Source organism: Tupaia chinensis, unplaced genomic scaffold (genome assembly GCF_000334495.1).
Source record: "Tupaia chinensis unplaced genomic scaffold, TupChi_1.0 Scaffold144276_1, whole genome shotgun sequence".
Lineage (NCBI taxonomy): Eukaryota > Metazoa > Chordata > Mammalia > Scandentia > Tupaiidae > Tupaia > Tupaia belangeri.
Genome location: NW_006204133.1, coordinates 714,747 through 727,856, shown reverse-complemented (window position 1 = coordinate 727,856; position 13,110 = coordinate 714,747). Strand labels below are relative to the sequence as shown.

The 13,110-nt window shown below is 49.7% G+C and overlaps 2 protein-coding genes across 2 annotated transcripts in view; one reads left to right on the top strand and one right to left on the bottom strand.

Moving 5' to 3' along the window:
* Positions 1 to 1,456: 1,456 nt before the first annotated feature.
* The window catches only part of NCAPH (non-SMC condensin I complex subunit H), a 55,910-nt gene continuing 44,256 nt past the window's right edge, over positions 1,457 to 13,110 (bottom strand). The window contains exons 13-18 of the mRNA XM_006166559.3: positions 11,781 to 11,894; positions 10,698 to 10,874; positions 9,417 to 9,530; positions 6,701 to 6,789; positions 6,249 to 6,324; positions 1,457 to 1,929 (exon numbers count right to left, since the gene is read on the bottom strand). Coding sequence (XP_006166621.1) covers positions 1,870 to 1,929; positions 6,249 to 6,324; positions 6,701 to 6,789; positions 9,417 to 9,530; positions 10,698 to 10,874; positions 11,781 to 11,894 — 630 coding nt within the window. The 3' untranslated portion in view covers positions 1,457 to 1,869. The remainder of the gene's footprint in view (positions 1,930 to 6,248; positions 6,325 to 6,700; positions 6,790 to 9,416; positions 9,531 to 10,697; positions 10,875 to 11,780; positions 11,895 to 13,110) is intronic.
* Positions 12,789 to 13,105, top strand: LOC106733637 (destrin-like; the record flags this gene model as incomplete). Its single annotated transcript, XM_014583384.2, has 1 exon — positions 12,789 to 13,105. A coding segment is annotated over exon 1 (288 nt), but the record flags the coding sequence as incomplete, so codon positions are not given.

The following is a 13,110-nucleotide window of genomic DNA, read 5'->3' as shown; positions in this document are numbered from 1 at the left end:
GAATGGAGAAGGGATTGTGGCATGGCCGTTCCTCCCTCACTTAGGGGAGGGTGAGTTCTAACTTTCTGCCTGTCTGGTGAGCGCCCACAACTTACAGCAAAAAACCTCTCTAAAAAGAAAAAGAAAAAAAGGAAAAAGAATGTCTTTAAAATGATCGGAGCAGTTCGTTAAGAAGACAGCATTTCATGCCTGAATAGCTCCGACTTCCCCAGCAGCACTCTGCACACATCAGGCCTGCGAAGCTGGCACAGGGGTGACTACGGCTAGCTGATAAGGGAAGAGACTGAGGCACAGGGAGACTGCGGGTCGGCTCTAAGATACTTTCAGAATGCCTGGCCCTGCCCATACCCCCATGGGGGGTGGTCACGCTGCAATCCCTCCTCTGCCTCTCCTCATCAGGATTCTGGGCATGCATGCACATGCGCTCAGCATGGCTTTCAAGCTGCTGGATGTGGGACTTGAGCCCTGTAGTCGGCTATGTGGGATTCAGCTCCTTAACCACCAGGACCCACTCATTTCGGTTTTCTATTATATGCAACCAAACTAACTCTACAGACACTGCGACCATGTAAATGAGGCGGAGAAGCAGGTGAAGGGTGTGGGGAGTTCATTAAAGCTGGTGCCAGTCTGAGTCTTACTGGCAGCTCAGCCCCAGGCCAGACCCCCAAAGAGAAGTGTGACGGACTAGGGGCAGACTAAGCCTGCAACCCTCTCCCAGGGCAGGGTAGGTCATTTTCTGAATAGGATTTGGAAAGCACACACCCGCGGACAAGGACTGTTTTGTGTGTGGTCTTTCGCTTTGGAGCCAGTTACTACCATGGACACTGCTCCGGACCACCATCTCTGCTTAGCAAGTGAGCGGTGATGGGTGCCCTGGCAGAGCTCCAAGACCTGCTGAGGATAAAATGACTGGGACCAATGTCGACTGTATGGCTCCAAATTGCAAGCGACCTTTACTCGCCTATTTCTGAGGTCACGGGAAGATATTTTACGTGGCATTCTGTGGAGCTGGATGACTCATCCCGCATCGCTCTCCCACCACCGCTGAGCCTATGACCTGGGCAGCGTAAACGGAGTGGCTGAGAACAGACCCAGAGGCAGATTACTGCCAACAAGCCTAGTGGTTAGGGAAGCCTGGTGGTTCAAGGCCCCGCTCTGATAGCTAGCTGACTGCCCCATGCAAGTCACCTCTGCGTATGTTTCCTCCTCCGTAACATGGGCGTAACAGCGTGTCCCTCATAGGGCTGCTGAGAGGGTTCCAGCAACTCTGACCGCCATCACCCTCCAGCAGAATTCAGAGCCATTTAAATACAGATCCAGACTCGAAATCTGAATCTCCAGCCAGTGATTCCTCTCTGCTCCAGGGCAAGCACTGCCTGCCCTAGCTGACATGTGAGCATCCGTGCGGGGAAGGACCAGGTCTGATGTTTACCTAGAGGACACGCCAACACCCCAGCACGTTACCCAAATGGCTTTATTTCCAAGCACTGTATTTACAGTTACAAGTAAGGCACGGTGTATGCTATGTACATGGATTAGGCAGTTCGCTAGGGCCAACAGTCGGTGCCTACGAGTGAAGTGTGGAAACAACGCAGATCGATTCAGGAAACTGACACTATGCATGGACAGAAAGAGAGAACAGAGTCCACGGCCCAGAGGGGCCGCCTCACCTCTCCGCCCTCCTCCCTCGGAGGTGGTCGCACAGGGCAGAGCTTCCAGGTGCTGGGATGGCACCCAGACTGACGGAGAGAAGGAAAGACCAGACGCGGTGACAGCTGGCCACAGCTCTGCTGCAAGCCCGCGGCATCTTCCTTCGCCCCGGGTGGAGATTGCGTGGCCAATGAAAGGCGGTGCCGACATCGCCGGAACTCAGTCCCCTTGCCTCACGAGAACATCAGAGAGGTCCTCTGTTCCTTCCAGCTTTAGATTCTGAGGGAAGACGAAAGCACACATGGACTCTGATATACTGAGAACAAAGGGATCCTAAAATGAATTCTAACTGAGGTAAGCAGGCAGTGACGACTAGGAATGGTGACTGCATCATAGCCAATATACTCTGCATGACAAAATGACAAAGCCATCTCCGGGGGGCCCGATGGTGGGACAGAGGAAAAACATGACACGCTGTGACACTGACCCACAGTGGGAGGTTCTGGGTTTGCGTCCAGAGACCTCCCAGAACGGTGGGAGGTCACACGTAAACCTGTGATCTAGGGCTGGCTGAAGCTGGGGCATATCACCGAGTGAGACTCTGTGAAACCACCTCTCCTGCTCACTCTTGGAAGAAGGAAAGAAACTTAAAAAAAAAAAAAGAAAAGAAAAAAGAAAAGGGCCAGCCCTATAGCCTAGTGGTTAAGGGAAGCCAGAGCCCGCACGGCAGACTGCCAGCCCCACTACTTGAAAAACACACTGGGCATGTGCGTTCTCACCCCCCAACAGGATGGAGAAAAGAGAGATTGTCTTGTGAGTACACCCACGGGGGTGCTTCCTCTCTGGTGCGTGCACACACCCTCTGGCAAGATTAAAAGAAAAAAAAATTAAAAACCAAAACCAAAGCTGTTCCTAATCCTTGCCAACTGCGTGACAGTTCCTGCCACACTTACCCTGCAAAGTACCCAAGAGTGGAGCTCTTTCACCTGAAGGAGCTGAGGGGACAGATGGAGGCCGCCAGGAGCCGTGACACTTACCAACCCAGCCCCACGCGGCCCTTCCCCACCCCAAGCCCCATCCCTCAGCTAGTCCAGGATGGCCATCTTGTCTCTGCCCAGCTTGTCCCACCTTCCAAAGCTTTCCCCACCTACTGTCCAGCCACTCCCTCCCCCGAGAACTGTCTTCACCCGCCCCTCTCAGAGCCAGCCATCTGTCAGAGCCTCTCCTGCCTCACTCCCGACCCTCTCCCTCGCTGTGCAGGGGTGGCTGGGATGAGCTGGTGCTGGCGTAGGCTCCACCTGCGTCCTACTGCACTTCCTGTCCTCCAAAGATGGGAGCACAAGGGACTAGCAGTTAGCGTAATGGCTATGTTGCTGGACTCCCATGTAGTCAACCGCAGTTCGAGTCCCGGACCTGGTGGCTTAAACTCACGCTGGGTGCATGTGCGTGTGTGTCCAAGATCCCGAGAGAAGAATGGAGGAGAAGGGATTGCGGCGTGGCCATCCCCCCTGGGGGTGATTTCTCGCTTTCTGTCTCTGTCTCTCTCTGTCTTTCTGGCGAGTGCACATGCCCTATAGCAAAAACCTCTCCAAAAAAAAGAAAAAAAAAGATGGGAGCACAAGGTGAACCTCCAAGCCTCCTTCAGCTCAGATCGTGCCTGGGTTTGGCTGATCAGCCTCACAGTGCTGGCACAAGAGCCAGGGAGGCAGAGGGGCCTGCCTCGACACTGGATTCTAAGTCCCAGCACGTGGCACTGCCAAGGGGACTGTTACCAGAGGTGGATGGATGAAGGGGGCAAGGTGGGAGTGAAAGACTGAGAAGCCGGCCACAGGAGGGCAGGTTCTAGTGTGAAGCAGTGTTTGTTCTGCTGTTTTAGAGACAGGTTTTCACTGTTGCCAGGCTGGCCTTCCAGCCTCCAACTCAGGCCGCCGTCTCTCGAGCAGCCGGTACTTCCGGTGCATGCTATTGAGCCGGGCCGAGCAAGGTGCTGACAGCATTTCTCTTGGTGGGTGGGTAAGCTCCACGTTATCACAGATCCCTGTCAATAGTCACGATAAACGTCACGGCCGGTGTAAGAGACCCACCTCCTCAAACAGTCCGAAGGCAGCCCTGGACGGCCGTGGCCACCCCTCATTCTTCAGACACCGAGAGCTCTGGGCCCTTAAAGATGGACTTCATCTCGGCCAAATGGACTAAGCCTGCACTGTCACGGTGGGGCAGAGCCGAGCCAGGGTCCAAGCAGCGGGCTGCCGACCTAGGCCCAGCTTCCTCGGGGGCCAGGCGAGGGCAGGTGCTGCTCTCAGAGGGACAGGCAGGACGTGTGGCTGTGAGACGTGCGGCCTCTGCTCCTCGGCCGGGGGCAAACGAGGGAGATAAGCAGCCATCGTAATTGGGAGCGGAAGGGTGCTGGGCATTGGGAGCATCCACTCTAGGAGACCAGCACCCATGTCCATGAGGGTGGGGTGGAGACGAGATTCTGGCCTCCCCTGGCGGCTTAACAGTGACACTCCCAAGTGTCAGAGATGGACGGCCTGCCCACCCGCAACCTCTGGTGGGAAATCCTAATCACAGGTACTTGTGGATTCCTTGTCAGGGTACACGCTTTTATCTTTTCATTTATTGTTTCCTTATTCATGTCTTTGTCGCGTAGTTTGTGTCTGGCATCAGGTACCTCAGAATGTGTCGAGGCAGGGGACTCACGCTCCTGTAACTATGGACAGGCGTGTGTCTGCCACCCCTGTTCCTCAGGCTTTGAGGACTCTCCAGAGTTGGCAGTGCTGCATCCGCCCCTGGGTGGACAGCCAGCCTCAATGGCTCTGCACAAACCCCCTGGGAGCCAAGTTGGTTTCTCCTGTTCTGGCCTCCATCCGGAGTGCCCCAACTGGTCGTCACGATCCGAGGGTCCCATGGCAGTTAGAGACACGCAGCATCTGGTCTGGGCTCAGTGGCTCCTCTGCACCTGTTCCCCACCCAAAGTCATACCAGCTTCCGCCAACTAACGTTGTTACGTCATCTTGGTGAGTCATGAGTTAAGGAACTGGCACAAGAAAAGCTGGCCGCAGCTCCCAGTGGTAGGCCCACGTGGCCAGATCGGTGGCGGTGCTATTCAAGGCCATCCTCTACTGCGCAGGCAGACTAGGATGGGAGCCGATCACCACTCCTGAGGGCACTGTGAGGCCAGAGGCCACACGCTGGCACGCGGGGATTCCTGGGCATATACAGAGCACCTGCGTTTGCTACTGCTCCACGGGTCTGACCTAACCTATCTTAAACTGCACTTCGATGCTGCAGATGTCCAGACAGGTCCTGCACAGACCCCTCAGCCCTGCAGTCCAGAAGAGCTCTGCCACTCCCGTGGTGGTGCACGAGGACAGCTGCGGCAACCCAGCTCCAGGGCAGTGCCCGCTGCATAGGCTCCTGCCAGCCCACAGTCCTTGTTGCAAGCCCCAAGGTGCACTGCTGACCCGCTGGCTGGGGAAATCAAAGGAGACCAAGTGTCTGGCGGGACCCAACTGTACAGCATGGCTCCGCTGCCCTCACTGCAATGCCGCCAGGAGCATCTCCAAGCTCTGGAGGAGATGAGTCCCCCTCTGCTTTGCAGTAACTGCCCCACAGTGGCCCGGGGACAGCTGGCGGGGCACAACACGGCATCTGCCATGCTGCCCCAGACGGCACTTTGGAACTCTTCCTCGACAGACAGCTCTGTTCCCAAGACTCTCTTCACTGGTCTTGGCAGCTCCGTTTTCTTGGCCACGGCCTCCATATTTACGACTTTCTCTTCCTCAGCTGTCTTGCTTGCATCCCCATTTCTCCCTTTTTCCTCTGCCATGTCCCCCATGTTTTATAAAATAATTATTTAGTTTTTAATTAATTATTATTTTAAAAATTTGCTATAGAGCACATGCACTCACCAAAAACAGAGAGAAAGAGAAAAACTGAGAAAGCAAGCTGCCAGGTCCAGGACTTAAACCATGGTAGGCCATGTGGGAGTCCAGCACTTCATCCACCGTGCCACCTGCTGGCCACACTCCCACATGTCCTACTGTGGCACTGGCAGGCTTTACCTTTGAAGTCTGACAGCCAGTGAAGTAAAGCATTGTCCTCAGACGGGGAGCTGGTCATAGCACCTTCGTCTACGACGTTGCGTTTGGGTCCTCCTACTATTTCAATTGCCAAACAAAGCAGAGGGCCTTTTTCTTAGTTAATGCTAGGTGCCTGGTTAATCCTTCAAGTCAAAGGTGCCACACAAATCACTGTATTTAAGATCTCCTGGGCCTCGTGGTTAAGAGAGTTGGATTCCATATGGTGGTTTGAATCTCAGCCCCAGGGCCTAGAAAAACATTCTGGGTATGTGTTTAAATGTGCCCCAAATCCCAGCAGTACAGAGAAATAGAGAAGGGACTAAAGTGTGACCATGCCCAATTAGGGGTACTTGCCCCCACTTTATTCTGTTTCTGTCTCTTTTCAGCGAGTATGCACACTCTCTGGCAATGAGGGAAAAAGCCCTATGGTAGCCCACAGAAGATCTAATAAAGCTTGAATGAGTTGACACAGATAGGGAATACTCAAATACTGCAAGGCTTACCATAGTTACCCACCTTTTCATTGGCTAAATGTAGGAGACAAGCAAAAGCCAGAGGTATGGAGAGGTTCTGAGCCATGAGGGGGGGCAGGCTAGAAACAAAGCGACAAGTATTAGTGAGGGCTCTGCAGTTCTAAGAACAAAGGCCCATTCAGCAATGTGAGTAATACTCACACACGACTAGTGAGAAGCAGAGGAATAAATATTTCTCACATTTCATAAGCAGGTTTTTCTAGTTTCTTATTTAGAAGTAAAATACCTCCTGTTTCATCTAAGGCATGGACAAATGCCCTTTATAGTAACTTATCTATCCACACGGGGAAGAGACAGAGAGCTGCTCTAAGTAAGTGTCATATCACACAGTGTGTGTGCAGAGGGCTCTGGCCCAGCGCCCTCGGCTGGGGCTCAGAGCAGGGATGGCAAATACCCTGCCCACCCGCCCGCTCACCCATGGCTGCCAGCACACACCTCTTCTGCAGGTCCTTCGTGAGCCCGCTGAGCATCTTGTCAGCTACCTCCTCTGGGGCTCCTTCTTTTCCGTTCTCGACATGTTCTGCCTAGCGGAAGCAGCACATTACAGGTAGGGCATTAAGAGCTAGTCCACTTTTTTGGAGAGGTTTTTACTATAGAGCATGTGCGCTCGCCAGAAAGACAGAGAGAGACAGAGACAGAAAGCAAGAAATCACCCCCCGGGGGGATGACCACGCTGCAATCCCTTCTCCTCCTTTCTCCTCTCGGGATCTTGGGCACACATGCACAAGTGCCTGGCATGAGTTTAAGCCACCAAGTCCAGGACTTGAACCGCGGTCCATGACATAGGAGTCCAGCAACATAGCCATTACACTAACTGCTGGTCCCAGAGCTAGTTCACTTTTTTTCTTTTTTTTTGGAGTAGTTTTTCATTTTATTTTTTTGCTATAGGGTGCGTGCGCTCACCAGAAAGACAGAGACAGAGAGATAGGAAGCAAGAAATCACCCCCCGGGGGGATGACCACGCTGCAATCCCTTCTCCTCCTTTCTCCTCTCAGGATCTTGGGCACGCACGCACACACGCCCGTGAGTTTAAGCCACCGGGTCCGGGACTAGAACCGTGGTCGACTACATGGGAGTCCAGCGACATAGCCATTACGCTAACTGCTGGTCCCAGAGCTAGTTCACTTTTCAAAGAGCAACAGAAACTTACAAGCTGCATCTCCATAAAAGAAAAGTCTATATCTGAATGAAATGAAAACACTGGCTTAGTTAGTACTTTTTGGAAAAACAAATCTATAAAGAGAACTGGTGCCTCAGCCTTGGAATATGACAAGGACATTTACCTAGTTATGGTAAACATGACTGTCAATGGCCAATACGATCATGGTAAAGGGGCTGCAAAGAGGCTTCTGAGTCCTTGTGGGAAAAAAATTAGTAATAAATAAATAAATAAATAAAAAGCCATGCTAATATATAGCTTCAACTGGACTAGATAGCTAATGTCAGCACAAAATCCATATTTAAAAGTAAATTTGGGACCAACAGATGGTGTAATGCTTATGTCGCTGGACTCCCATATGGTCAACTATGGTTCAATTCCTGGACCCAGAAGTTTCAAACTCATGCTGAGAGCGTATGCATGCATGCTCAGGATCCCAAGAGGAGAATGGAGGGGAAGGGACTGCAGTGTGGCCATCCCCCTGGGGGGTGATTTCTCATATACTTCCTATAGCAAAAATCTCTCTTAAAAAATCAAAATGAAAACAAAAGTAAACTCCCACTTTCCACTTAAAATAAACAAACAAAAACAGCTTGTTGCCTCCATGCTAGCAAATAAACAGTAATGAAAGAATATCAGGCTTGGGAACCAGCAATTAGCATAATGACTATGTCGCTGGATTCCCACGTAGTCGACCGCGGTTCGCGTCCAGGACCTGGTGGCTTAAAACTCACACTGGGCGCGTGTGCGTGCGTGCCCAAGATCCCGAGAGGGGAATGGAGGAGAAGGGATTGCGGCGTGACCATCCCCCCTGGGGGGGTGATTTCTCGCTTTCTGTCTCTATGTGTCTGTCTGTCTGTCCTCCTGTGCCCCAAATCCTGAGTGGAGAATGGAGAAGGGACTGCAGCAAGGCCGCACTCCCCAGGGGTGCTTTCTCACTTTCCTTTCTCTCTCTCTCTGATGACTGCACGCATGCTCTAGCAAGTTAATAGAACAATTAAAAAAGAGAGTCAACCTTTAAAGAACCACATCCTGAGGGAGAAGGTACTAAGTCATTTATACATGAACGTTTGGCAGAACAGCCCTCATTTTTAAAAAGCACATTTTCTTACACTTATATTCTGTTCTGTCTTACTGGACAAAACCTTATGACTATGAGGCGGCTTTCAAAATTTTTATAGAAAAATGGAATTAAAATATGAGTTTATTTTGGTGGAAAAATGAGAAATTCATGCCCAGTTTTTTCATAATCCACATTTTCCTTGAACTTTATGAAGACCCCGCATATGAATGAAGCGTTCTCTAAAACTGCACAGCTGAGAGTCCTTAATCAGGCCGTGCATGTTCACTTCTCTGCCAGCAGGAGAAAGGAGGAGGAAGTGAGTTGAGCTTGCAAAGCTCCGAACGTTGCTTGAGCAGGAGTTAGAAAGAGGGAAGGATTCTAGTTAACTGAAGATTTCCAGTGGGTTGGACCAAGGTCATCAAGGCTGCATCTTATTCTGAGGAGAAACAGAATCTGACAGCATAAAGATTACCTTCCTAGTGTTCTTTTTTTAAGAGTTATTTTATTTTCCACTATTTTCTGAGAATACATTTCCCAAATCAGAACTACCATATCGAAGAGTTTAAGCATCTTATGGTACCTGAGACATAGTTACAATTATTTTCCAGAAGAGACATGTATCAACTCGAATTGCTACGGGCAATTAGTAAGTACCCGATCTCCCTCAGGGCAGTACTGGGGAAGTGCCGAGCTGCTAACACTGCTGCCCCGCAATGGCACAGCCGCTTTCCCTTGCGTGTCTACCAGCAAGGTGGACGATGTCCCCTGCTCTAGCCCACCATTTGGGTCACCTCTGATGTGACCTGCCGCTGCATACCGGGCTCATTTATCTCCTAGAGCGCGACATCTTCCTTGTGTCTCAGGGCCCTGGACACCAGCCACCTCCCTCCAGTCCCCTAGGCACCCAGAGAACAAGCGGAGCACACTACCTCTGTGCCCGCTCCCTTTCTGGAAAACTCCAGTAAACTCCACATGCTCTGCTTCAGCTTCTTCATGTCCATCTTTTTGGCAGTCTTGGCATAGTGAATTTCAACTTTATTGACCTGAAATAGGTATGTAAATTAAGTAAGACCAAGCAGAAGAAAAAAACATTTATCAATTCCCCATAACAGTAAGTCTTGAGTTCAAATAAAGGTCTCCAGTTTCAGGCCAGCCAAGTGGTGCAATGATTAAGGCACTTGGGTCCCACATGGCCAACGGTGTAGTTCGAGTCCCAGACGTGGTGGCTTGAAAAACGCACAGGGGGTATGGTATGCATGTGCTTGTGCCCCAGATCCTGAGGAGAGTGAAGAGACTGCGGCACGGCATGGCCGTCACCCTTGAGGTGTGAGAAATCAACCCCCTCTGGTAAGCACACACACCCTGTAGCAATCTAAGAGAAAGGAAGGAAGGACTCCAGTTCCAACCAGTTCTAAAGCTCTCTTTGGACATGCTAAAACAGAGTCCCTCCTGTGAGATCGCATTTCTTTTTGACTGAGCAATCTATATTAAAGCCAGCCTGGCATTCTGGTGTACAGGAGATAAGCAAATCAAATACTAAGGAACACTGGGGCTGGGTGGCGGTTCAGAGCAGAATGCCGCTCCAGGAGGCTCACCCACTTGGGAAGGTTCCAGGTTTGCACCTGGAGATGCCCCTGAGTATGCAGGGCACAGTGTGCCCATGGAAGAGGTTTGGCCAGGGCTGGGGCTGGATCATGGTAACAAGACCCTGATAAACTTTAGGGGAAAAAAAAAAAAAAAAAAAAAAAACACCCTAGTATATTTTATTAAAAAAAAAAAGTATAAACACACCACGCCTGCTACCTGGTATATAACAGAAAGCTGTTCAACGTGTGACAATTTAATACAAATTGAATCTGGGTATGATTCTCCAGAGCACAGAGCTAGCTGGCCACACCGCATTAGCATATAAGCCTGTTTTCTCTGCCTGTAACCTTGGCTCACATATTTATTTAGGCGTCTGCTTCAGCCCTAGTTATACAGCTTACCAGAATCTTTGAAGGAACGATTAGTTCCACACGAAACTAGTTAACATCACCTCATTCCCTGAGACCCACTTTAAGCCTCAGCCACTTAAAGAGCAATAGGTTAAAATTGAGACAGAAAAAAAAAAAAAAAAAAAGAATCTCAGACTGACATGACTCTCACATAAAAAGCAAATTAAACAGATTTCAGGCAAACAGTGTAATTCTCCACTGCTCTGTCCTTACCTTCTGAGGCTCGGCTACCAGATTTGACTCTCCATATGTTGTGATGTCTAATCCTTGGACGTCAGGTGTGTCACCATTCTCTTGTGTTGTCTTAGGCGAATGGCAAGGATAAGGTGTGAGGTCGAAGGAGCCAACTGGCTCCACATTATCCAACTCTTCGTAATCACTGTCGGCGGCCTAGGCAAGGAAACAGCTCTTTACGCCTGGCAGAAGCTGGCAGAGGCTTAGTACGGCCTTGAAACAGACTGTTTGTAAAAAACAGACCACCTGATATTTCACTAGAGAGTCACGCCAAGGTGGGATGCATGCTGACTTTTGAGAGGCATTGGTGAAGAGGTTAGTCTGGATTTTCACTAAATATAACATCCTAACTCCTCCAGGCAAAATATAGGGAATTAACTATCCTTCTGGTTCTTTTCCCTCTCTTCAGGGACAGAAGCACAAATGAGGCCTAAATTCCCTCTTTCTTTTGTTTATATTTTTACCATCTCATTAGTAAACTCATGGAAGGGATATGGAAATGATCTAGTCCAGACCAAGTTTTAAAGAGGGGGAGTGGCTTGTACAAGTGCACAGCGTGAGAAGCAAGAGCGGTGCTGGCAGCGTGCTCTCCTGAGGCACACTGCAGAGACTCAGTCTGCCCTGTGAGACTCCATGACCTTCACATGTCTGTGTGATTTATCTGCCTAGCTATTTAATATGTGTTAATAATAAATGTAATTGTATTTTAATAAAGTAATATAGTACATATTATCATTTAAAAAGAGCAAGAAAAATGTCCGTATTCCTTTGTAACTCCAAACAGTCAAGAGGAGTGCTCTGCAGCTCAGGAGCAAGGCCCTGTCCGTGTGCCGCCGGTTTCCTGAAGTGTGTGCACTAGCTTCCCGGGCACAGGGTTTGGGGTATGACCGGCCATGGCTGAGGCTGTTTCCTTAGCTCTGCTCAGGTTCCCACCCTGAGGGCAGACCCTGCACCCAGAATCCCCCTGGATTCAGAATTTCCTCCCATCTTCTGCCATACAGAAAGGGGAGAGGGGAAGCAGGGTAGAAAGGCTCTTGTGCTTAGGAGAGAGGGACCCGTTACCTGTAATCCAGGGCAAAAGTTGGAGGTGTCATTAGGGTTGTTATAATCATAGTCTCCAATCTCTTCATAATGCTCGGTCTCTGCCCTCTTCTGGCCCTGGGCCGTTTTGAGTAACTAGAATAAAGGAAGAAACAAATACAGAACCCAATTGCTAGGAAAACAACTACTGAACTAGGTTGGAGAAATCAGCCTTGGTTCCTATGCTCAGTCTGCTAGAATTACATAATTTTGGAGCTAGAAGGGCCTGACAAGCCACCTAGTCCAGCCAATGCTTCAGCTGTACAGAGCAAGCCCAGAGCAGCACGGCTCAGTGCCGACACTCAACCCAAATAAAGCAGAGTTCTGTTTCCATCTGATTTGCAGTTAGATCCTCTGTACAGTTTTATCTGATAAAAAGGTTCCTTCACCTTTCCAAAGAAAAGTTGGAAATCCCTGCTTACAGCTTTTGGACAGGAAGTCAGCTTGCTGCCCTTGAACAATTCTGATAGAAAACCCCTGGCCTTCCTTTACAGGCGGCCTAATTCCTGGGGCGCTACCACTGTCCCTACATAGGGACGGGGAGGAACGCCTAGCTCCTCTAATCACATCCACGGTGTTCACTGCCTTCCAGAGTCTCATGGAGTACCTTGGCCTCCTCTTTTGACAACAGCCCTTTGGATCCTGGCAGGTCCTTAGGCCAATGATTTTTTCCTGGGATGTGTGCCTTTGATGTGGGGGTAAGGTAGTTGGAGGTATGTGCAGTTTACAAGCACACTGAATATTTTAATACAATTCTATACATCAAAAACAACCAAAAATACTCACGACATTTTTACAATAAAAATCCAGAAATAGGTTATTGGACAAGTCAGAACATATTTTTTCTGTTTTTCTATGTAAAAATGCGCCATGACTTTTCTGACAACCCAATAATACTAAATAATAAATATTTTTAAAGAAATGTCCCATTTTGGGTCCCACTTCTGTGAGGAGGACGCTCTGCAGATTCGGCACCGGTCGGCTCCCTCCTCCACGTCCCTCCCACAGCCACTGTGAACATGGCCTCAGGAGTGCAAGCTGCTGATGAAGTATGTCGTATTTTTTATGACATGAAAGTTAGGAAATGCTCCACACCAGAAGAAATCAAGAAAAGAAAGAAGGCTGTCATTTTCTGTCTCAGTGCAGACAAAAAGTGTATCATTGTTGAAGAAGGCAAGGAGATCTTGGTTGGAGATGTTGGTGTAACCATCACTGATCCATTCAAGCATTTTGTGGGAATGCTTCCTGAAAAAGATTGCCGCTACGCTTTGTATGATGCAAGCTTTGAAACTAAGGAATCCAGAAAAGAAGA